General features: G+C 34.1%; 2 protein-coding genes across 4 annotated transcripts; both read left to right on the top strand.

Moving 5' to 3' along the window:
- The first annotated feature begins 1750 nt into the window (after positions 1–1750).
- On the top strand, positions 1751–10354 carry LOC136976038 (glutamate receptor ionotropic, kainate 2-like). Its single transcript, XM_067271230.1, has 14 exons — positions 1751–2035; positions 2106–2243; positions 2313–2573; positions 5335–5543; positions 5620–5781; positions 5848–5952; positions 6081–6263; positions 6349–6452; positions 6528–6612; positions 6919–7074; positions 7150–7312; positions 9414–9631; positions 9697–9965; positions 10042–10354. The coding sequence occupies exons 1-14, from the start codon at positions 1978–1980 to the stop codon at positions 10292–10294; spliced, it is 2364 nt and encodes a 787-aa protein (XP_067127331.1). The 5' UTR covers positions 1751–1977; the 3' UTR covers positions 10295–10354.
- A 54-nt stretch (positions 10355–10408) lies between these two features.
- Positions 10409–24028, top strand: LOC136975983 (pleckstrin homology domain-containing family B member 2-like). 3 transcript variants are annotated; one of them, XM_067271178.1, is made up of 6 exons: positions 10409–10627; positions 22712–22756; positions 22823–23096; positions 23176–23203; positions 23282–23426; positions 23495–24028. In XM_067271178.1, exons 1-6 carry the CDS (start codon positions 10576–10578, stop codon positions 23929–23931), a joined length of 981 nt encoding a protein of 326 aa, XP_067127279.1. In that variant the 5' UTR covers positions 10409–10575; the 3' UTR covers positions 23932–24028. The 3 variants fall into 3 exon arrangements, with proteins under 3 accessions (XP_067127279.1, XP_067127280.1, XP_067127281.1); XM_067271179.1 differs by having other exon boundaries at positions 10409–10623; XM_067271180.1 differs by lacking the exon at positions 10409–10627 and adding an exon at positions 22596–22635.
- Positions 24029–24096: the final 68 nt, after the last annotated feature.

The following is a 24096-nucleotide window of genomic DNA, read 5'->3' on the forward strand; positions in this document are numbered from 1 at the left end:
AGGCCTATGTCTTTCGATACTTTTTGGATTTTCATTATATTGTTACCGCGCTATTGATTAGTTTATTTATAAAAATTGAATTGATCCCTTTTAAAATGCCACTTTTTAAATCAATTTTCGCAGTGAATAGAAGTATTATCGGAGTTCATATTTCGTGATAGGATTTAAAAATGCCAAAACTTAATTCGGAACTTAAAATGGCAAAGAAAAATTCGACAAATTCATTTCTACTTATTTTTCTATCGTTTATATTCTTTCGATGATTAGAATTCATTCCGGATTGGTGTAAAATGCTTTAATACCTCGTAGAATTCGAGAAATGTTCTTGTGTAGCATAACATTTCCTATGTATTAGCAAAATTAATATTCTAGTCAATACTGAAATTTCGAAAGAAGCATTATCTCTTTAAATCTCCCTTGTTAACATTATTTGTAGACATGTTTTTGTAACAAAAAATACGAGATATTTTACGATTCGTAGTATAAATAGGAAAGTGTTCGTACCGAAATGGTCAAAGAAGTATACAATGCGAATAAATTCGTCTAAGATGAACCATTCGGCGCTCGGGTTCGAGCACCGTCAATTCACCGCGTGAAGAAAACCGGAAAACTCCACGTGGTGTTAACTTTACGTATTAATCACCTAAATAGGAGCCGGCAATTATTTATTGTGACGTCGTCTCGAGTTTTAGATCTCGATGCGCAGTACTCTCGATTTTAGTAGTCGAACCCCTGTACTTCATACTTTTCCTGTTAACGAGAGTCGTCCCGGTCATCAACCTAACTGTCTTCTGGAGAAAATATTTGAAGTAAAATAACGTAACTTCCGGTCGAAACTGGAATTTCCTATATAGTTTATATAGTTAATCGGGTCCTTCGACTGCTAAGCTTCCCGCATCTCGTCTCGATTTTTATCTATCGGACTCCGTTCTCGAGATTAAGGAAGGACAGACAAACGGACGTACGCGAGTAGAAAATTACAGGTCTGCAATTTTAAAATTGTAGCCTAATTAGATGTACATGCTACTGGTATGGATCTACGAGATTAATAATAAAAGAAATTACTCATAGAGCGGATTACATTAATCAATGAACGTTATAAGAACTCGGTACTGCATTTATTTAACTTAAATAGATGTGTATCGCCGTTAACTATCTGTGATAATTGATTTCTTTTTTATTTAACTACAGTACTTTCATTTCTGTGTGCGTATGCAGTAATCGTGCAATAAATAACCTTACTTCGACTCGATTATTTTAGGATAGAAATTCTGTTTAATCCAGTTTCTGAACAAGTACGAAGTATTAACGGCCAGAAGCATCCAATCCAATATCATTTCAATAATTGTATTCTACTTCGTAACGTTTCCTAGAAGTTTATAAGCCGATAAAGAAAGATTTAACCATATTGAATCAATAATTTCGACTTAAAATTTTCAATATTTTTCCGAGTTATAATCGACGAGTTTAGTCTTTCCGTGTTAATTACGTTTAATAGTTTATTTCGCTTATTTAAGACGTTAATAAAGAAATTTATACCGGGCATTTTCATTCTTTACGAATTATTCTCACGTGCATGCTCGATTTTATCGTGTTTAATTGTGTTAAACACAGCGAAGTTTGGGCGTTTATAAAGATAAACATAAAGGGACACGTGTCTACCAGCGATCGTTAAATTAATATCTTCGTACACCTGCCCGGAGCAATGTCGTTTGTTTCTGTTCCCAGGGAAGACCAAACGCATAAACAGCTGAATGTTCTCGTGTATCTTTATGCATTATTGACCGTAGGGGGGTGTGTGTGTTTTCTTTCCAATTTTACATCTTCCTTTACTTAAAGGAAGAACGAAACGTCGATGGATTCGTCCAAATTATGGCTAGATAACGGCTTCTGTACGAAATTCTTAATTATTTCGACTAATTTCCGATAATATCTCGAATTTCTTCTCGATGACAAGATTCGTTTTCGTGTCACGAAATGTTTATCGAATTATTAATAATTTCACAAATTTGCTTTTCCGATTGCTGGAGGGTCGGTGAGTTACTTTTTATATATAAAACATTTTAATTCGGTTAATTTATAGGAAATTAATTGGCAAATTTTAGCCGTCGTTTTCGAGGAAAGAGAGCTGTTTTCGGGGGATATTTTACGAAATATTCATAACACGATGAAGAGCGAGCCTCCCGCTTGTTACGAACCAAAAAGTCAAGCACCGAGTAGACTTTCTTATAGAAAAACAGCGGGTAAATATAAATAATGTCGTATAAAATAATACTCGGAATTGCAATTTATTAAGCAATTTTCATTTTTAGTTTTAAAATGGACGAAGAGAAATACGGTGGGTGTAGTTTCTATCTTTAATAATAAGAAGAATCCGGATATCGAAGACATAATTCAAAGTCTGGAAAAATATAATATTTCGTATATAAATGCGACAAATAATTGCAGAAAACCTTGTGCCGAAAATGATAATAATATAAAATCCAAATTGAACGATTTTAAAGCGATTATTAACGATATGTTTGGTCAATATATTATGCATAAAACAATTGTACTCCGTGGATACGCTTCCGGTAAGATTTTAATGAAATCAATTATAAAATTAGTCGTATTAAATGTAATAATAATCTAATTTAATCAACGTTAAACATTCGAAAGACATTTCTTAGATTTCTGAATAAAAATTAACTCTTTTTGTGTGTGAACTAGGGTTTCTCAAACGGGATCCCGGCATCCCCGTTGGGTTTTTAACCCGGAAAATCCCGCAAATTTCTTAAAAATTCACTTTTTTTTTCTTATTTTGTGTTAAGGTTGAGGAAATTTTGCAAATAGAAAGTATAATTAACTCGTAAACTGTCAGAATACATTTGTATTTGTTAGTTTTTTTAATTTTTGTCGGTTATGGCAGGTCACAAACGGTCGATAAGCAATACGTAGCTTATTTGTGGCGGGACTCTCAAAATTCTTTACCGGTAATATCTGGAATAATTGCGCTTACGCCGTCTTAGTTTTTAACCGTGTCCGGTAGCTTCGATAACTGCGTAACGCCAAGTTGTGCAAATTGAGCCAGGACACGAACGAGTAGGAAGTCTGCGAATATCAAGTTTTTCTTCGTAAACCCGATTATTAAAGACAAACGAACTGCCATATAGGGCTACGATGTTTCTATTAAAGCAGTCGAGGTAGACAAATCGAGAATACTAGAGAACAAAAGAAGTACTATAACCTCGAAACGAACTAGAAATATTTCGGGATACGGGTGAAAAACACATAACGTTTGTTTTCTCTTAAATGCATTAAACACGATTCCACCCACATCAATTGAATCGGAAAAGGCATTGTCGGTAGCGAGACTTTTCATTATTAAAATAAGAATCAGATCGAGTGATGGGAGTATCGACCATCTTCGCTTTTTAAAATCTTATAAAAATTTACAATATTTTGTACAAATTTACTATATTTTTATTTTAAAAAAAAAACAAAAATGACCTTCTAAGTTAGAAGTTTGATCTAAGTTCTTTTTCTTTTTTTAATTTTCGACTCAATTCGAAGGCATTTTTGTCGTCGTTGTACGCAGTTTCCAGCCAATTTTAATAAATTTTTTCTATTTGTTAATATAATTTTGAAGGTTACAAAACGTATTAAATTAATTTAAAAAACGAAAAGAAATTATATCGTTTGATTTAAATGATATTTTGTATACCTTTAAAAGTAATTAATTTTGTCCCGGGATTTCCCGGGATCTCGGGAAACCGTTCCCTTTTATCCCGGAATCCCGGGACAAGCAAAAGACCGGAAAATGAGAAACCCTAGTGTGAACTAATCGAAAATGACATCGAAGAATTCTTCTTATCTAAGGTTTTAACTGTTTCCGTCCTGTGGGCGCTAAGAGAACCCTTTTTTTTAGTACGGAGAGAGCCACGGGCCCGGGCACCTTTGTAAATAAATTTAGAAACAGTTAAATAAGTACAGGGAAAATATTTGAATGTAACGAATGCACTTATATACTGTACAGTATGTTCGATATCTAAGAGTTTACGCTACATCCACACCGCTAGTGGCTATATCCACGGTGGTTCGGGAGTGAATATGGGTTTGCACATTCTAACTCGTGTTCCTCTAATACGAATTCTAACGGGCTACTACTTTTTTCGTAACCATCGAAGGGTCGGCCGGTTTCACAATGGGGGCGTTAGGATGACGAAGAACGGAGCAATATATCCGAAAATTTTCTGGAATTTTTCGGCTAAATGTCTGTTTAGAGTGTTGTTAATTCACGCTACTCTAAATGCAACCGTCCGGGCTGGATAATCTGCAGGACTTAGCCTCGTACAGTTTGATGATAAAAGGGGTGTACCGACTGTTCGCGTAGCTTAATCCAGACGATAACACGATTTGTTCCAACGACGCATGATTTGTCATAATTCTCGTGCTTGTCGAGGGCTGTTTCTTCACGTGTCGAGTCACTAGTTCTTCCAAGGCGTTAGTTCTTATCGACCGTGATCGTACCTGTTCATCTGATCTTTCAAAAACAAAAAAATTCTCATAATTGATTATGAATCGAATGGTGAGAATATTTGGAGCTGGGGTATGTTCGCAATACAGTCATTGCGCTAATCGTCCTATGCATCTTCTCTGTAAATATGATGCGTATCAGCTAACTTCTCAGATGTGAATTTCTCCATTATGTCTGATAAACGTTCACTTAGTTGACATAATTTAAAAATCCATTAAACACTAGTAGTTGGTCGCGAGTTCGCGCCTTATACCAACGAACTGGCCACGTGGAATTTTCCGGATTTACTTCGCGTGTGTAACACGTCAGTAGGAGCCAGTTTCCCGTAAAAGTCCTCCCGGAAGGCATCTTAGTTGGTAGATCGTCCACGCGTTGCGTTGCCTTATCCCGCCAAAGTAATTAAATGTCATACGAGTCATATTTTCTTCGGAAGGGTACAGTAATGTGTCGAGGAAATGCAAATTAGAGTGCCAAAAGAGGGAGGTTAGCGAGACAGACGACATTGACGGTGGACTTTCCTGCACTACACGTACGCTATACGGAACAACAAACATTTAGGTCGGTCGAGAAACTTTAAAAGCCTTATCTCGTGAACTGGCTGGCGACGACACAGGGTTTGTGACCCCCTCTACCACCCATTTCATTTTGCAGATGTAATTTCTTAACACCTTTTATATCTCGGCCATCCGGTCGTCGATATAAACATATTTAAAATGTTTAAAGTAGTTTTTCAGCCAAGTGAAAATGTTTGACTTTATACCTTTCTCCCAGCATAACTAAATTTAAAACTTGGAAACTTAAAAAGATTATTTATTTAGAAGAGAGTCCAATATCAATGTTGCTAGGAAATTCGGGCTATCCTTTGCTTCAGATTCATCTGCATAACGATATCAAGAACCAAACGCATCACCTATACAACGTGTTAAAGAAATTTTTTGCTATGTGGAACATGCCGGATACTAACGACGATGGAAGACTAATGATTTTATTAGCTCCCAATAAAGCCGTTAAAGATACTATACTTATGGTATGATTATAGATGAATTCGAGAGAATAATCGATTAAAATTGCGGGAAAATTTACTTTTTACAAATTATAAACAGCTGATAGAAGAAAGGATGCATGGAACTAGAGCTAAGCTTCTAATATTGGATGATCCAAATAATTGGGATGACGTATTCTCCGTTTCTGCCGCTTACATCATAGACATCATTGTAGTGACCGAAACGGCGCTCGATCCGGGATACTTCCCTTTATCCGTTCAGGTAAAATAATATTTTATATCTTACGTATTTCAAACTCGATATTACGGTTGTTTTTTTATCTCTTAGCTAAGTTCGAAAGTAGCATCGAGCGAATCGAATTCGAAGTGTTACAAGAAAGACGATAAAAGCGCCTGGAAAAAATTTGGTAATCGTCTCTTGAAAAGGATAGTGGTGAGATTTTTATTTTAAGTTTTATATCCTCATGCTTATCCTATTCTTAAATCCTATCTTAAATATTTTATCTTGATAATAACGCTTTAATAAATCAGTAAACGTGCCTATTTTCTGTTTTATGATAGAATAATCTACCGACTTGCTGCATACAAAATGAAAAACTTTATTATTTATGGCGAGGTTACCCTTCCGATAATGGCACCGTCATTCTTCAACCTATAGCGACTTGGTCTAAGAATTTTGGGATATCCACTATCGATATTATACGTCAGAGAGAATCGCCCGTATTAAGGGTTGCGATTAAAGAGGTTAATTATATCTTTCGAGCTAATACGCGAAAAAATTATCTTATAAATAAATATATAGAAAGTTACGTATTGTTACGTTTTTCAGTATCAACCTTTGATCAAATTACGCAAAGAAAACGATACATTATATCTCGAAAATTCCATGTGCAAAGCGGTATTGGATTACATATCGAGAAGGATGAATATGAAGTACTTTGGTGAAAATTTCTTAATTTCGTCAAAGTGTATCAAATTATTCTGACGCATTTATTCTTATGTTTTCAGATACGAGTTACTGGGCATAGAAGGAGACTGGGGAACTAAAGAGAATGGAAGCTGGTCGGGAGCCATTAAAATGGTCTTGGATGGGGTACGTTTTTTCTATTAAAATAGCCCAACGGTAGCCGAGTGGATAAAACCTCTGAACATTGTAGTTGGTCGCGAGTTGTGCGCCTCACCAATGTCGACTGGATTTTCCAGGTTTTCTTCACGTGTCCAATACATAAATAGGGGCAGTTTCTCGTAGAAAGTCCTCTCGAGAGACCTCCTAGCAGATGGCCCATGTGTTGCCTTATCTTATTCCATCAATCCTATTAAAATAATAATAATCATCATGTTTTAGTGTGTAAAAGTTATATAATACTATAATATTTAATACATTTTTAAAAAAATCTAGGATGCCGACATCATACCATTTTTAGCATTGACCGCTAGACGAAATGACGTCATAGATTTTACTCATCCTCTATTAATCATACAAAATGGTATTTTAGTGAGAAAACCTCAAGAACCTTCCAGAGCATTTCTGTTTCTTAGACCTTTCGATAAAAATGCAAGTAGTGTTTTATTTTAATTTAGAGATTTACATCGGTAAACGAATTGTTATAAATTTACTTTTTAATTTCAGGTGTGGATAGGAATAATTGTTTGTCTTCCAGTTGTCAGTTTTGTATTCTATGTCGTTAATCGATACAGCGCGTATATTTATGGAAAATCATCCCGTTGTAAAATCGGTTTGAGTAGTTTCAGTAATTGCTTTTGGTACGTCTTTGGAGCTACCTTGCAACAAGGTAATCAAATAATAAATAATAAAATTGCGTATAAATACTTTTGAGTTATTTTGCATTGTCGCATTAATTATATATATATATATAACAATAATAATGCTAATGTATAATACTATAAATAATATATTAGCATGTAGCTGAAAGCATTTGAGACAATTAATGAATAATGTGTTTATAGAACGAATAATACATTATCGATGCAATAGTGTGATACTTAATGAGATGTTTAATGATTCACATTATAAGTATCAAATAAAAGTAAAATTTTTATTTATAATTTTCGTTATTGGGCTGCAATTTAAAAAAATTGTAGACCTATAAATTTCCACTGTGGTCCGTCTGTCTGTATGTCCTTCCTTAACCTCGAGAACGGCGTTAGACAGACGAAAGCCGAGACCAAATTTGGAAATTTTGGAGGCAGGATGCCCGATAAACTATATATAAACTTCCGGTTTTCACCGAAAATTATGTTATTTTAATTGAAAAATTTTCTTCCGAACGCAGTTAGATAGAGGCCGACACGACTCTATCGTTATCGGAAAAAGTATGATGTACAGGGGCAAGAATAACTCGAGATCGAAAGCATATATTTTAAATTAAAAATATGATTAAAAATTGCAGTCCGGCATTACGAAGATGTCACAATAAGTAATTACTCGTTTATCTATATTCTCCGTTACGATATAATTTTTAATGGAAGTTTCTATTTTTACATTAATAGATAATGAGAAATAACTGAAATCTAATTAAACGCCCTTCTTACATAACCCTAATGATTACTCACGAACGGATCTTCTGCATAAACATTAAACAGAAAATCCTTCAGTATCTGTGAATTAGTATATAAAAAAAGATCTATTCCCGATATCTTCTAACGATGATACCTGTATATGCCATTACCTTTTCATTATGCTTACAGTACAGACGTTTAAGAATGTTCCAGGAAAGCGACCCGACAAGTCTGTATTGATTTTGCACGTTAATCGTCGTTTGCTTCGTCCGCAATGCTAGCAAATTTATTCGTATATTATTGCATATTAATATTATTATATATGTGTATTTAACTGGGCTAAAAAAGTTTTTTACGAAGCGAACGGCAACTGTTGATAAAATCGATAAACATCAGTTTTGAGGCAGATCCGTCTTCGTGACAATTATCAAATAAAAACAAGGCAATACAGTTTTGAGTCTGCGACTAATTTTTATTTACATTTATTATTACGCTAAACTGGCGATAATTAATCGAAAAACGAGCAATTATTATACTGTCGGACTGCAACTTTGAATTTATTTAATATAAAATATACGCTCTTTGCCCCTGTACATCATACTTTTGCCGTTAACGATGTAGTCGTGCCAGTCATCTATCTAACTCCATTCGGGAGAAAATTTTTGAAATAACATAACACCCGGTCCGAACTCGAAATTCTTATATAGTTAATCGAGGCTCCTTCTCCTAATATTTTATTTCTAGTCTCGACTTTTATCTATTTAACGCCGTTCTCGAGATTAATAAACGACAGACAGTGGGAATTTTTCAAATTGCAGTCCGACGACTGGAAAAATATTAGACTAGAAAAGATTTTTAATTAAAAATCACAACATTTAACATTTTTATCATATTTTAAATCTACAGCTTTTGTTTAAAATATATTCTACCCTCGACGAATGCCAACCAGTAGCCGAGTAGATAAAAAGGAATCCGCGGGTTTGCTCCTAGATCACGAGCCGACCAGGTGGAACTTTGCGGTTTCCTTCGCGTATCTAACAAAATAAGGGCGAGTTTGCCATAAAAGTCATCCGGGAGGCACCTTCTCTTTGGTGGATCTCTCGCGTGTTGCCTTAACCGTCGATACGATCATTGCCTAGAGCCGCTATCGGATTCGGGCCCTAGCAATTGCTTAGTTTTAGTCTCGAGTCCTGCACTGCCAATGCTTTATTAATGTTATCCAGATTATTTTTGTTATTACTAAAATCTGAATTTTCTTATTTAGTGGTTGGATCGATTTTCGGATGTACGGCATTTTAACGAAAAATTTGCCAAATTAACTGAATTTATCGAGTAAAATTTACGTGCTATAAATATAAATTATATATTTGGTAGGAGGAATTTACACACCGGATTCTATTTCTGGAAGAATGATCGCCGGCACGTGGTGGTTAGCCACGGTAGTCATTTTTTCCACGTACAGCGGCAATCTCATCGCATTTTTGACGTTCCCCGAAGCAAAATGGATCGTCGAGAACATCAAAGATATCATTAACACGCCACATTTAAAGATATATATGGGAAAATCCGCTCCTATTATCGAAGAAATGGAAGTAAGATACCTTAAAACATTCGCGTTTAATTTATCGTACGAATGTTTAACGAGTTATTTTTATAGACATCGACCACCGATCTGATGAATGAACTCCATAAACAATATTCGATCCGAGGCGAAGGAGTACGGATGAACTCGTATACCAAAAAGGAACTTCGAGCCGGAAGAGCCATTTATATGGACGATATCTACCATCTGTTAGAAATCATCAATAAAGATTTCCACCGACACGGTCGCTGCCGATTTTCTATACCTCATTACAGATTCTACCAATTAGAAATGTCTATGGGCTTAAGAAGAGGAAGTCCATACTTTCGTTCGTTTAATCAAATGTACGTACGTGGCTGGATGTTTATCTCGAAAAATCGATACGTTTTATGCGTGCCAATATTTAATTTTTAATTGCAGAATTAAAGAATTATGGCAGACCGGCATGTTATCTCACTGGCATAAAAAATACAGTTGGATCGAACGGAAATGCCAAGTGACGGACACCACCCTGAAAGGAGGAGGTAGAAACGTCGAGCTGAAAGATTTGCAAGGAGCTTTCTACCTATTGTGTTTAGGTTTAGCCACGTCAGTCTTGACAATTATGATCGAGCAGATTAGCCGAGTAATCGATAAACTCAAACTTAGGAAAAAATTGAGAAAAATTAAGTAAAATCTCCTAGCTGATTTTTACGTAATCTCGCACGAAACAATACTCGTTTGAATGATTCCGCTATTTCCACGCGTTATTACTGTTATTACTTTACCACACGCTTCGGATACAAAATGGAAGAATTATCTAACAATTACACATTATAATTAGGTACGAGTTAGGGATTTCTATTGGTTAACACGGCATTAGGTAATTGGAATATTTGTAATTGTTATAGTTAAGCAACCCGTCACTAGATGGCGATAACGTGTTTTTATATATAAAAGCTCGGTCGAAGTGTAATGGTGGCAAAATGTCCTGTTTCGGAGAAGATTCTATTAAAGTTTCTAGTAAGTAAATAACTTATTATATTGTATATAAACGTGTATAAAAGAGCCATAAACAATTGTTTTCTGCTTACGATACCGAAAAAGGCGATCGGTCATTTGCCCGATCGAGACGAGTCTTTGCTTAACACCTTAAATTCTCTTAAAATGCGCATTTAAAAATAATAAGAATAAACGCTAGTCATTACTGCTAATAAAATAATAAGTGCCACGCCTTATATAATCGTTAAAACCATGTGTTAGAACCGTAGACACTAACATAAACACCAACTGTTACTATGGTAACCATGTATGTGGCCCTATCGATTATAAATACTTTATATGAAAAATTTCGGACAAATTAATTTTTATTATATATATAATAATATAAGAAACTATTACGTATTAACATTTTTTTGCTCCGTTATTACGAAATGCTCGGGGACGAGATAAAAATGATTTTTTCCCTTTTCTGTTTATTCTACAAAAAAATTACATCCGAATTGTTGTAATATGTTTGATTAATTAATTATACGCAAATTTGTATGACTAAATCGTACAAACTAGTCGTCACGGTCGTGGCCAGGGCCTAGGGAAAAATACATATTGGAAGCTCTATAACAAATTGAAAATTATTTACAGTATTCGAGTAAAAGAAATAAAGGAAAAAACATAGTGTGGGGCCCTACTTTCTCGGGCTTTGAGCAATTTGCTCCCGTTCTGGTCATAGCAGAGTTTTATTTATGTATTTCGTGGATAATTTCTCTTAAACTTTATATATTTATCTTAGAAAGGAATTTTTTAAAACAAGATTCACCCTTCTATTACTTTTCTACATTTACAACAATAATGTTACGAAACATTTACAACAATAATGAATGGTTGACGTATTCGCAAATTGTAAATGGGATATTTTACGAATTTAAAATGGAGTGGTAACACATTTAAAAATATTTTTCATCTTAAGCATTGTATTTAAAATTAGATCCAACCGTTAATTAATTATAAAGTATTAATTATTTTGATGCTTCTTTCATGACTTTATTATACATTTAGCGCATCCATTGTTTTACATTATTTTGTATACGAGACATTAAAAACTTTTTTCACTGCCAGAAATTAACAAAAAAGTGCCATCTTTATTGATAAACTATAAATTAAATGAATAAATATGCATTATATAAAAGGTTTACAGAAAATACTGACGATTCACGTAGCAAATATACTAATACTAAATTAAAGCTAACTTTATTCCGCTCGAAATGTAATAAATTTATTAATATACATTTTATTCATCGGCTGCAGTCGACATTTGTCATATGCTAAAATTTTATACGGGGTTTGTTATTGCTTCGTTAAATATCAGGCAACAGCCGACACGAATTATCTAATTTCGTGTAATAAAACAATAAACATCTATCAAAATGCAACTTGGGATACGGGTTTTTTTATTGTCGCAATTATTAGAATTTTAATCTTTGCGAGTTGTTTACAGCAAAACTCTAAAAAATGATTATTATAAAATACTGTACGATTGGCTTGGTTAGATCATTCGAACTATATCTTATCAATTAGTTTTTATAGTGATTTAGATAAATCTGACAGAAGTCAACTGTAATCCCGTAAGTCTAAAAACTTTTGCACTTTTTATTTATTTAAAAGTATTAAATATAATCTTTCAATTTTTTTCATTTCTCCTTCACTCGAATTTTCATTTCATTTCTCGGAAAGGTTATTTTTTAAATATTTTTTAAGTGCGCATTAATAAGAAATTTCAAATTTTCCATTTATGTAATAGCCTGGCGAACAATTCCAACGACTATTTTAATGTCTTCGATTTTCGAGTAACGTTTTTCTCTTAACTCGTCAAATTTCTTAGACTATAATCGAGGTTTACGGCTATTTTTACTCAGTTCTATTAAATTTTCTTAATGTATATGTATATACTGCAGGCTTATACATTAAGAATTCTAAAGAAACTATGTTCTGTATATCTTTAACTTTTATCCGCCCGTAAATTTGATTGAAAGTTTCGAAATTAAAACGAATTCTCCGAAGCTCCGATTAATAAATAAAATAATTATTTACGGCAGTAAATCCGGAAAATTGATAAACTATTTTTCAATTTTTTTTAAATTCTAGAATGAAAATTCAATAATAACTTTTATGAGTATCAAAGATCGTATTTTAATGAGTCGATGGCGTGGGGGCCCGCACAGGGGCAAACGGGGATAGAGTAAAATATTTTGCAAATTATAATGGTAAAAGTGATCGAGACCGTGGGATTTGTGATAAAAATTTATCGATGTAATTATTTGTCTCCGAGCATCGCTTCCATCCTGGAAAATTTTCTGCGGATGACCGTGGTTGACGGATAAGTCTTCGTGGCTAACTGGTAAACTCGAGCGTACATTTATTAATAATATAGGCTACCGTAAACCCATTTTCTAATTTATGGAATAATTTTAATTGTTTTGACGTGTTATTTTATATTAATCGTATTACGTCACTTAAATGATATTTTGCAAACAGCGCATGGGTGCTTCCGGTTACCGAGCGGACTTTGCTAGTGATAAATTTCGCTTATCAACTGTTTAATAAAATGAGAATAAATGAAATAAGTTAAATATAACTGACACTGACATTACATTATCTTTGTACGGTACTAATGTTATCTTTCAGTTTTAGCTGTTGATCAATAAACATTTAGCAATTTTTTCACCTTTGTAATGGTGAAAAAACTGTTCGATGCTAATTTGGCTAAGGTGTAAAGAATTAAACAACGTAAAGAAGTCTTACTTTCGTTTAATTAGTAAGTTAATTCATTATAAAATACATTATTTATTTGCGTATAACGCATTTTTATCGGATGTACAAATTATTTATCTATTTATTTTTATTTAGCTACGTGTCTTTGGCTATTCTTTTTTGGACTTATCGTACCGCTTTTAATTAATTTTTTCTCGGTATTTTCGTCTTTTAATATCACGTACTGTACGGTACCGTATATAGTATTAATTTACGGTACGCTACGGTACACTCGTAAACTGGGCACTGCCGTATCGAATGATACAAAACAGCGAGAGCTCGACTTCGAGTTCGGAACTTTTAGGAGAATATAATGAAAGCTCAGCTTCGAGTTCAAGAATAGAAACTTTGAGTTTACAGTTCAGAGAAAGGGAAGAAGAGACCTAAAGAAAAAGGGGATGGTCAGAAATGGTCCTTAGCGGTGGCCTAGTCGAGGGTGCGGGGAAATAAATGCTTTCCTATCATATATTTTGTCCTATTTGATTTTTATTTACATTCAAACAAACACTCGGAGTCCCCCGCTTCAAAATTGGCTCCACGCCACTAGTGGCAAACATTTTATTTATTGTTTTTTCGACAAACTTTTATAAAATGTAAATATTTATAAACTTAATTATCATTGTATGACGTAGAGTAGTCGGCTTCTTCCGCTAAAGAACTACAAGGAACAGCCGCTAATTTATTTAATTTGTGTTAATAAGTAAATCTAATAACGAAAAACACGTCCAACTTTGTAATCGCGAATCGACAAAGCTGAAGAAATTAACACGTAATTACACAATTGCGCGTGTTAATTTCCTTAAAATTTTCAAAGAATTTTAATACACGCGAATACTGTATTACATCTGTAATACTGTATTACATATTATTTTCTAAATTTTTACATAGATAACTCTGTTATAACTGATAATTTTTTCGGTTTTTATTTATTTATATTTAATATTTTTATGTTTCATTGCATTTAAATAAATATTAATAAATAAAATCATAAATACACCGAGCTTAATGACGACATCGATAACAAATACGGCACGAAAACGACTATTTACTTAAATAGTTCCTAACGACAAAATTGATATTTATAATGCGAATATAATGTCTATTATTTTTAATATAAGCGACAAGCGTCTTACGAATATCAAGGATGAAATACTTGTGTTTTCTTAAGTGCAGTATTTATCTAAATAAGTTTTATAATTAAATTGTTGTATGTAAATGAGAAATGTTCTTTCAATTTTCGAATAATCATAAATAAATTTTATTTATTGTTTCCGAATGACGAGGGAAATTTCGGAAAATTTCCTAAGCGAGACGGGAGAAAGCTGGAACGATATTTTAATATATTGGTCTACGTAGATATTGAAAATCATAATACCGACGAAATTTATTTAGAAATAACTCTTAGAATGACCTTATTATATGTAATTAATTATAAATAGAAAATTCGAGTAAACAAGGAGCATTAAACTCTTTATTATATATTTTTAGGCCACTTTAAATCAGTTTGGAAAACTGAAAAATTATGAAGAAAATGGCAAAGAAACAGAATTTAGGTACTGTACACGAATTAAACATTCGAATAGTAATAATAACAACGATAACCGCCCGCAGGGCCGGATTTACATAAGGGCATTTGGGGCATGTGCCCAGGGCCTCCACAAAACTAAAAAGAATTATGTTTAAACATAATTTTTTTTCTATTACCGCGACAGCCTAGTGTGGCCTAATCGTGAGGGCAACAGGCAGAGAAAACCAAACCCGGAAAAAAACCTACGAAACATCGGAAAATTTCGGGAAAAAATTTCACATAGGTATTTTTCAGTTAAATTAAAATAATTAGTTTTACGCTATAAAATATATGTATGTTTACAATAACCTTATTTTTAAATGAAATCTACAACTTTCTAGTTCAAATCTAATTGAAAGTACAGTATTTTGTGTAAACTTTCTAAATCGTCAAATTTGCCTACTCTTAAAGGGGGGACCCCCACCGAATTTGTGCCCAGGGCCCCTGGGTTGGTAAATCCGCCCCTGACCGCCCGAGCGTATACGAAATAATCCGAATAAGTAAATCGCAAGTAACGGAATTGTCTGTAATAATATGCTATACAACTACAATTTAGTATAAGCTTTACTGTTAGGCCACGAACACACATGCGTAAAATTGTGTGGCAGAAAACTGAATCAGAAATCAGCTTTCAGTTCAGTTTCTGTTTTACGCTTTTATGCCGGAACACACATACGTAAAAATTCTGACCGAATAGGAAACACCACTGCCACCAACAGTGCTAATTTTATTAATTTTTTCTTGTCATATATCTATTCCTTTGTACCTTCCATTTTTTTCCGCTTCCTCTGCTATAATATAGAAAATTTAAATTAATACACTTGTATTCCGAATTCAAATAAAGAACGTGCGTGTAATCTAAATACTAAGCCTATAAATCAATTCTACTAGACCTACCTGTTGTTTGAAATTTTGCACCTATAAACGTTGTTTAAATATAGTGGCTTTATACATGACACTGATGTGGTCGAATGGGTTCAATAAACTCCTATTTCATTTATTTTTTGTTTTTTCGAGACCGTCACAATTGTAGGGTTAACCCTCATTGCCGCCATTGTTAGAATAAAAAGCACGTGTCTACTTTGACGTCACAGAAAAGACTTCTCTTTATTGGAGGAATTTTGGCGTAAAAATTTTACGCCGTAAAAAGTAGAGACACGCTCTACTCTATTTTCAGTTCTGTTTCAGCCAAAATTTCAGAAAAATTTTTACGCTTTCTGTTTTACGCTAGATTTTACGCCGAATTTTACGCATGTGTGTTCCTGGCCTTAGACTGACGGCCGGATGGCGGCCCGAATCTCTAGAGATCCAGACGGATGGAAAATCCCTGGAATTTTTCGATTCGTCTAGCTGGTCTATCCGAATATATCGGGCCATATTTTTTACCACTGGTCTGGCCGGACCCATAATACGCCGGTTAAAGGAGACCCTCTTAATCTCTCCAGGAGGAGAGTTAAAAATCTGTTGGATGATTATAATATTATATAAGGATTTATTACTAGTGATGTAACGAATATTCGGTTACTACCCGGTATTCGGCCTATTCGGCCGAATACCGAATACCTCAAAACAGGAGTAAGAAATAAAAACACAGTAAATTAATCATTTTGGTAACTTTTATTAACGCCGAAAATTAAATTATAATTATTAAAGTTAATAAGAAATAGCGTCTAACTCTAGTATTAAATTATTTCGTAATTAAATAATATTATAGCGTTTATCTAGCCCGATATCTTATGGCATTGATTGCGTGTAGGTTAGAATGTATCGGGCATTAATGTTATTGTTTAATTACGTTATATTCGTATTCGCGTATATTTTAATATTTTTTACGATGTTTTAAAATGATTTACGAAACGTTTTATCGAAACTTATCGTATTTAAAGAAAGAATTATTTAACTATTTCTAGAAGACGAGTAACTAATACATAATTTATTTTATATATAAAACAAAGAACGAGCATTTTTCATTATATGCAAGAGATAAGATTTGAAATCGTGTTAATTTTAAAAATATTTACAAAAACGATAGCAACAAAATATCACAAATAGAAAACCCCAATAATATATTTGAACTATTCCACATCTGGGGAGAAACTAGACCATATTATGTCACCACTAAAGTATATCCTTAGGGTACTACTCGGTCTACAAATAAGTAGTAAAAACAAAATTTTAGTGCTTAATTAAAGAGTTAAAAAGATCGATTGCAAATAAAATAACTTATAAGTTATAACTTACATCTAAATACCAACAACTGCCGAATCGTATCGGGCTATTTACATATCGGACATAAATTATAAACCAATTTGACACTAGAGGTAGACGTTTGGCTCCATCTAATATTAACTTTAATAATTATAATTTAATTAATTAATTTAAATAATTTAGACCTACTGAAAGAAAAATTCGTAGTGACAGCGGGCCAATAGAGAGCAGGGTGCGCGATCCTTGTCATAATTTTTGCGCGCCAATTTTTGTACCCGCGTTAATCGAGCCGAATTGTTTGGCCGAATATTCGGCCATTCGGCCACGCTCCTGGCCGAATACCGAATATTTTTTCTGTGTTTTTTTCATTGGGTAAAAAATCACCAATTATACAAATTAAAATAATTAAATTACCAACAGATATAAGCGAAGTAAGGCCTTTCGAATCTACCGTTTCCGGTAGAACTCGTAAATATCGAGAGTTTAGATCTTTCGACGAGAGTTGGCAATAAACCGGGAATCGACCGACGCGATAAATAACTTTGGGTCTTTGACCTCGTAGACTTAAAAAGCCGCTTAAAGTTCGAATTGACACGGATAAAAATCTAAATGACGTCGTCTTTAGTTAAATGCTTCTTGCCATGCGAGGAATTCTGTAGCCAGACACTATCGGTAAAATTGATTATTCGCTAAATATAGATTCGTTTTACATAAAATTTATAATGTTTCTTACTTTATTATGATTCAATGAATAATTCTAATTTATTTCGTCTTCGGAAAATTTCGATAAAATAAAATTCTTTCTTACCGAAACATTTACATTTAGAATTTAATTTTGACCTTCCGTTGCTCTAACACCGTTATTTCCGACTTAACTACAGTTAGAAAATTCATATTTACAGTATAAAAAACACTTTTAAAAAATTTTAAATATGATTATTTATGATATGAAAAATATCTTGCGTATAATATATTAATTTAATCGAGATTAATTTTTGGAATAATTCTTCCGCTCCGATATTCACCAATTATCTCAAATTTCGAAGGAAATTGCAATAATCTTACGATATAATCGAGATGGTTGATAATAATAATAATAAGCGCGGAGCCCAAACGGTTAGAAGTTGAAAATTGAAATTTGGTACACGGGGTACGTTACGAAAATGTACACTAAAAAGGGATTTTTCGAAATTCCCCCCGCGGGGAAGAGGGAGAGGGTTAAGCATTTTACTGTACTATTTTAGATGAGGTTTTTGCCTTTTTGCGGGAAATCGAACGTAGTTTTAGACCCGTGTAAAAATTCTCTAATTTGTCTCGAAAGAGGGTGAACCTAATTCTTGCACCCGGTAAAAACGGGAAAGATCGGCTATAATCTAATAATCTTAATCTTGGCTGTGGTTCCTTTTTGCCCGAGCAACGCCGGGCTCGTCCGCTAGTTTAATCGTAATCTTAATTATTTAAAGTTCCAAAACCGTTCTACTCTTATTATCACTATTAATTCTACATAAATCCGCTTACGTCCGGTGGCGTAATGTAATCGTGGCGGCCCGATGAGGTAACATCGTCGGGCCGCTCGATACAGTATTGCATTATCTGACCTAGTAACGATATTAAGATATTAAAAATAACGCTTTAGATTTATCGTTACGCGGAGAATTTTTTATATTTGTTTGTGGTGGGATTTTGGAGGAAGCCGGGTGACTCGGCCACTTCGGTCACCACCGTAGTTACGCCCCTGGCAATATATTAAAATACAAAACGCAATTCTTAAATTATGTTTTACAAAAAGTTAAGGTCTCGCGTAAAACAATATACGTATTAATGCCCAGAAAATGAGCATAAATACGTGTATAAATAGTTATATACAATTCGTGATTTTAGCCCGTAATCTATTTTAAACGTTATTAAAATTGATTGATGTTAAATCGTAACGATGATAAAATTCACAACACAGAATCATCATCCACATTTAAACCACGCACGTCGGAATGTATCGCCGTTTACTTCAGAAAGCGATACGAATCGTCTTTCTGTCACATCCGAGGTAAATTGTCATATCGGAATTATTGGTCCAGTCTGAGAATCACATCGCGAATCGATGAAAGAATCTCTCCTTTCTCCCTAACAACTGCCTTCCGCCCTAACGATCTAGAGGAATGGCGAAGAAATATCTCTTCGTTCTCTCAAAATACACCGTCATTTCTTTCTCAAATTCCTCCATTTTTCCCCCCCGGCTTCGGCCATACGAGGTCTACGAGATAAAATCGACGGTTAAATATTTCATTAAAGAAAAAACCGAATTAAGAGAAGGTAAAGCTATCGAAATTTGCACTAATTTGAAAAGCCGCTTCCGCCATCTTTGAAAGATATCGGAAGAAACATCCTCTTCGAATTTCTCGACTCTGCCGAAGCAACGGCGAGAGAATTTTTTCTCTTTTTTAAATTTTTCGAACGTTGAGACGGATCTTTGGGACGAGGCACTTGGCGCTCGAATTCGATTTCCGTTTTCATTTCGGCTCCATCTCCTTTTAGAACTTCGTAAAAGCCAATCTCAATCTAGTTACTTTGGCTTTGTCTCGATGGATCTTGAGATTTTCCGGGTGGATACGTTCGGATGCTGCGAGGATGCCGAAGGAAGTTCGGTAACGTCTACGTCCATTCGAGGACTCCGGTGAAGATCGCTATCTTCTGAATCTTTTTGATATATTCTAGAGGAAACTTTCTATCTTCCGGGTCCTTCGGATATTTTTACGATTCTGGCGGGCACCCACTAACTCTTGCATCCTTTGGATGTTCTGTCGGAGAATCATTTTTCACTTCCTCTCTCTTTTTACTCTTATCGTCACTCGAAAGTCTTCGTCCGAAGATTCGCCAATCCGACTTCAAAACCTCTTTTTTCCACCCATAATTTTCCAACTTGGTTTTGTAGAGGATCCATCTAGAGCATATTTTATCGTATACTCGTATAATATGATATACGTAATACATTCTTAATTTAGCGAGATGATAAAACTAGCGATGTTTGCCGGATACGATCATTCATTTTTTAACTACTTAAAAGGGGGTTTAAAATTAGAAAGATATAACATAAACCGAAATGTTATGTCCTTCGGATCCGACGTTCACCCGAGTTCGAGAATTACTCAGAAATTCGGTTTCCCATAGAAAGTCTTCCCGGGAGGTACCGCTCTTGGCAGATCGCCCGTGTTAAATTACCTTATTCCATCAATCCAATCCAATCCTAATATTGCATTTGACATCATACATATTCAATTTTAAAAAGTAAAATATGTCTACATAATGATATTAAAAGTGTTTTAAAATCACAATTATATTATGAAATTGTAATTCTTAATATTAAAGTTTAAAAAGTTAATTTTTCAAATGATTAAAAGGTCCTATATCCGGATTACGTGGATATTTAAAGAAAAGTGCTTTCTGTTTTAAAATTTCAAGTATATAATGATTAATTTATAATCTTTTACACGGAGAAACGTCGATAAAGCACCCTTTTAAATAGTACCACTCTGGTAAAGCGCCCGCGAATACTTCATTATAAATATTAAACAGGTAACCCTTCGATAAACCTCCGTAGACCGTATCTGTGAATTACTAAGTGCGCGATTTTGCGTTTCAAACCACGGTGTAACGACCAGATCGAGTGACTTTCAAACGCTAAAACTCAAACTTGTCCTTATACCTCAAAATATGCAATTCTTATTGTTTGAGGTTATTCGGATTAATGCCAATTTCGGACGGATCGAAAGGGATTGTCTAACCGATATTTAATTGTGTATATCCTCGGTTCTGCCTGGATATATTGAGAAATAAAATAATAAAATAATAATGACGAACGAAAGAAATATAAAATTGGTTTTTGAGACATTAACTGGTATAAAGTTTTATTTATTGAAGAAAAGTTAATTTCAATTAACCTCGAGGTTGTCATACGCTAAGTTAGAAGAATCGAGCGAGATTTTGATAGATCGCTCTAAAAGGAATGAAAGATAGTCGGAGTGACATTATTCGTCAAAATAATTAGAAAAAATATCGATTAAAACTAAGTTTAACTTGGTTTCGAATGCCAAAATTTGTCCAAATTAATCAATAAAAACTTTTAACCGAAATATTAAATGCTTTCGTTGTCGTAAAGAATTCGATTTGTGACTCGTAGCCACATCGCCGGTTTAAAATACAAGTTAATTAGTAACAATGGCCGAGGCGGCTAAAGCGTCGGCCTATTGCTCCGAGAAGAAAGGCCTCTCGGTAGGCACCACCCGTGGCAGAGCTCCCACCCGTTGCGTTGCCATATTCCATCGAGCCAACTAAATTATCACTTTGGGCAAGCCGGAATCGAATCCGCCCAGAAATTTCCATCTGTTGCGGATATATCTGGCCCGTCTCTCTCCCTACCCGGTCTGGCCGAAATCACCACGGTACGATTAAAAGGCCCCGGTAGAGCCGGGGAGCGGAAAGAGTCAAAAATGAATATAATTTCTAATTTCTAAAACACAAACGAAAAGTGAATGCAGAAATTAATGTAGTTATTAATTTCGCTTCCGTTAAACGAACCAAATGGACTTTTTAATATAAGATTTGTAGAAGGAAACTAATGTATTTGTAGATCGATACAAACGAATTATTCGAGTGGTTTAGATACGGTCTTCGATTTAAAAATGTATTTAATTTAAGCTGTTACGAAAATGCAAATGGGAAAATGATTTGAAAATATTCCAGAAAAATTTGTCGTTAAATGAGATTACCCTATTTCAAAAAATCGATTTAGGCCTATTAATGATAATTATATCTTTTGCACTTTACGGGCAAATGTAGCTAATAAAATTTGTAAATACGTATATTTAAAAGTATTGTTACATATTTTGGGTAAAATATGGTCGAGATAACTTACGTAAATAGGTGTATTTGCATATAAAACACACAAAAAACGAAGAAAAATGAACGTTAGTATCTTTTGATTTTTATTAATTTAATAATCGTCGATGTAGAATTTATTCTGTATTTTTATTCGTTCGTCTTTATAGAAAAAGGAAGCGTGCAATAATCAAAGAATTAAATTATATGTACGTCTATTACAGGCAAAACTTTATGGGAAGCCAAATAAGAATAATTTCGTCTCAATTACGCATTAAATCGGCTTCGACCGAAACGTAAACAACCGATCCCCGTAAAAGTTATTTAAATATTTTGAAAAATTAATTGTTTTTAATACATTTGTGCAATAAATTATTTATAGAAAACTGTTTATTATTGAAAGGAATGTCAACGATTATAATTGTTATTGTTTTTTGATATATTTGTTACCCGCACCTGCAAATGCGAATCATAAAGTTGAAAAGCAGGTGTTTGGTAAAGAATTATCTGTAATAAATCTAAATATTCCGCTTATATATTCTTGTATTAAAACGGTCGAATCCGCCGGTTAAGTTTATACAGTATTTACATAAATTTTATATTGATAAAACTTAATAAATTTAAGCTAAATGGATAATTTGGGATATTCTTATTCAGATATGGCTTCACCGTTGAAGAGTGGCTACATGCTAAAGTATAAAAGTAAGTATTCATTTAACGACTGGATAAAAGTATAAACGGAGCAATTAATTAATTATATTTTATTAGAAAGATTATTTTGTAAAGATTGGAAAGAACATTACGTAACCCTATACAATGATAGCACTTTAGTATGGTACAAAGACAGGCACAGTAACGAACAGGAAGGCGGTATTTATATTAAAAATTCGCCAGATTTAATGGCTTTTGGAGAATTTACGCAACAAGTGCCCAATCGTCCGGAATTACCTAGTGGTTACACGGCAGCTACTTTAATGGTCTTTGGTACTAGAGGAAAAGAATCTGTGCATTGGTTTCTTTGCAAGTACGAGCTCGAAATAAAGTAAGTATACCAAATAAGTAAAAAATGTTAATAAGTAAATTCTTCTATTAAAGATTTAATTTGTTAAACTTCATTTTAGAGAATGGATTAGCGCTATTATTAGTACAGTAAGTAATTATTTGAAGAATTTTTATCTAACCTACTACATAAATGTATAAATATTAAAAATTTTTTTAAATAAACAGTTGCCTCCTCCTCCTCAACCACCTCAATACGCAACTCAACCCGCAAACAACCCTTCGGCACCTATGACCGAAGAACCGCAACAGAAACCTGTTTCCGAATTACCCCCCGCTTCGACAAATCCTCCCGTTCTACCTTCCTATCAAGGTAAATAAAATAAAATTTGAGTGAATAAATTGATAGAGAATGTTGCAAATGACAATATATTCTTACAGCAGCGATACCGGGACAATTTCCGCCTCAGACTATGGCGCATTTTCAGCAATCTCCGTATCCTCAACAGATCGGCCCGCTTCAACCGGGTTATCCCATGCGACAACAACCAAACAACACCACGGTGGTTGTGCAAGATAGACAGAATAATTCTGGTTCCGATTTTGCTGTGGGAATGCTGATGGGAGGAGCGATGGGTTATACAATGGGACACGGTTTCGGATGGGGGTGTGGCAGTGGTTGGGGAGGAGGAATTCGTCACGATACCGATATCCATATTCATAATAATTACGACATCAATAACCACATACAAAACGATACTAACGTCCATACGGATAACACAAATGTCTTTGACAACGACGTGCCCGATACTTTCGAAGTCGACGACGATTTCGGCGCGGATTTCGACGGAGGAGGCTTCGATGGCGTTGATTTTTAATCCGTTAAATTCATGTATTTACACGTTTAAAATTTGTATTTAATCTGTTACGGTAGTTGTTAATACAGAATAAATCACGTAGTTCATTTTCTCATTATATAGTTTTTTCTTATTTAATTAAATTTAATTGAAATTTTAAAAAATGCCGACAGGTGGCACGTAACT

Source organism: Centruroides vittatus, unplaced genomic scaffold, assembly GCF_030686945.1.
Source record: "Centruroides vittatus isolate TY-2023 unplaced genomic scaffold, ASM3068694v2 contig_392, whole genome shotgun sequence".
In the NCBI taxonomy this organism is placed as follows: Eukaryota; Metazoa; Arthropoda; class Arachnida; order Scorpiones; family Buthidae; genus Centruroides; species Centruroides vittatus.

Coding starts and splice junctions, on each gene's coding strand:
- LOC136976038 (XM_067271230.1), top strand. CDS start 1,978: ATGTTTATCGAATTATTAATAATTTCACAAATTTGCTTTTCCGATTGC. Junction 2,244..2,312: donor TTCTTATAGAAAAACAGCGG/GTAAATATAAAT, acceptor TTTCATTTTTAG/TTTTAAAATGGACGAAGAGA. Junction 9,632..9,696: donor CTATTATCGAAGAAATGGAA/GTAAGATACCTT, acceptor TTATTTTTATAG/ACATCGACCACCGATCTGAT.
- LOC136975983 (XM_067271178.1), top strand. CDS start 10,576: ATGGTGGCAAAATGTCCTGTTTCGGAGAAGATTCTATTAAAGTTTCTA. Junction 10,628..22,711: donor TCTATTAAAGTTTCTAGTAA/GTAAATAACTTA, acceptor ATTCTTATTCAG/ATATGGCTTCACCGTTGAAG. Junction 23,427..23,494: donor CGTTCTACCTTCCTATCAAG/GTAAATAAAATA, acceptor ATATTCTTACAG/CAGCGATACCGGGACAATTT.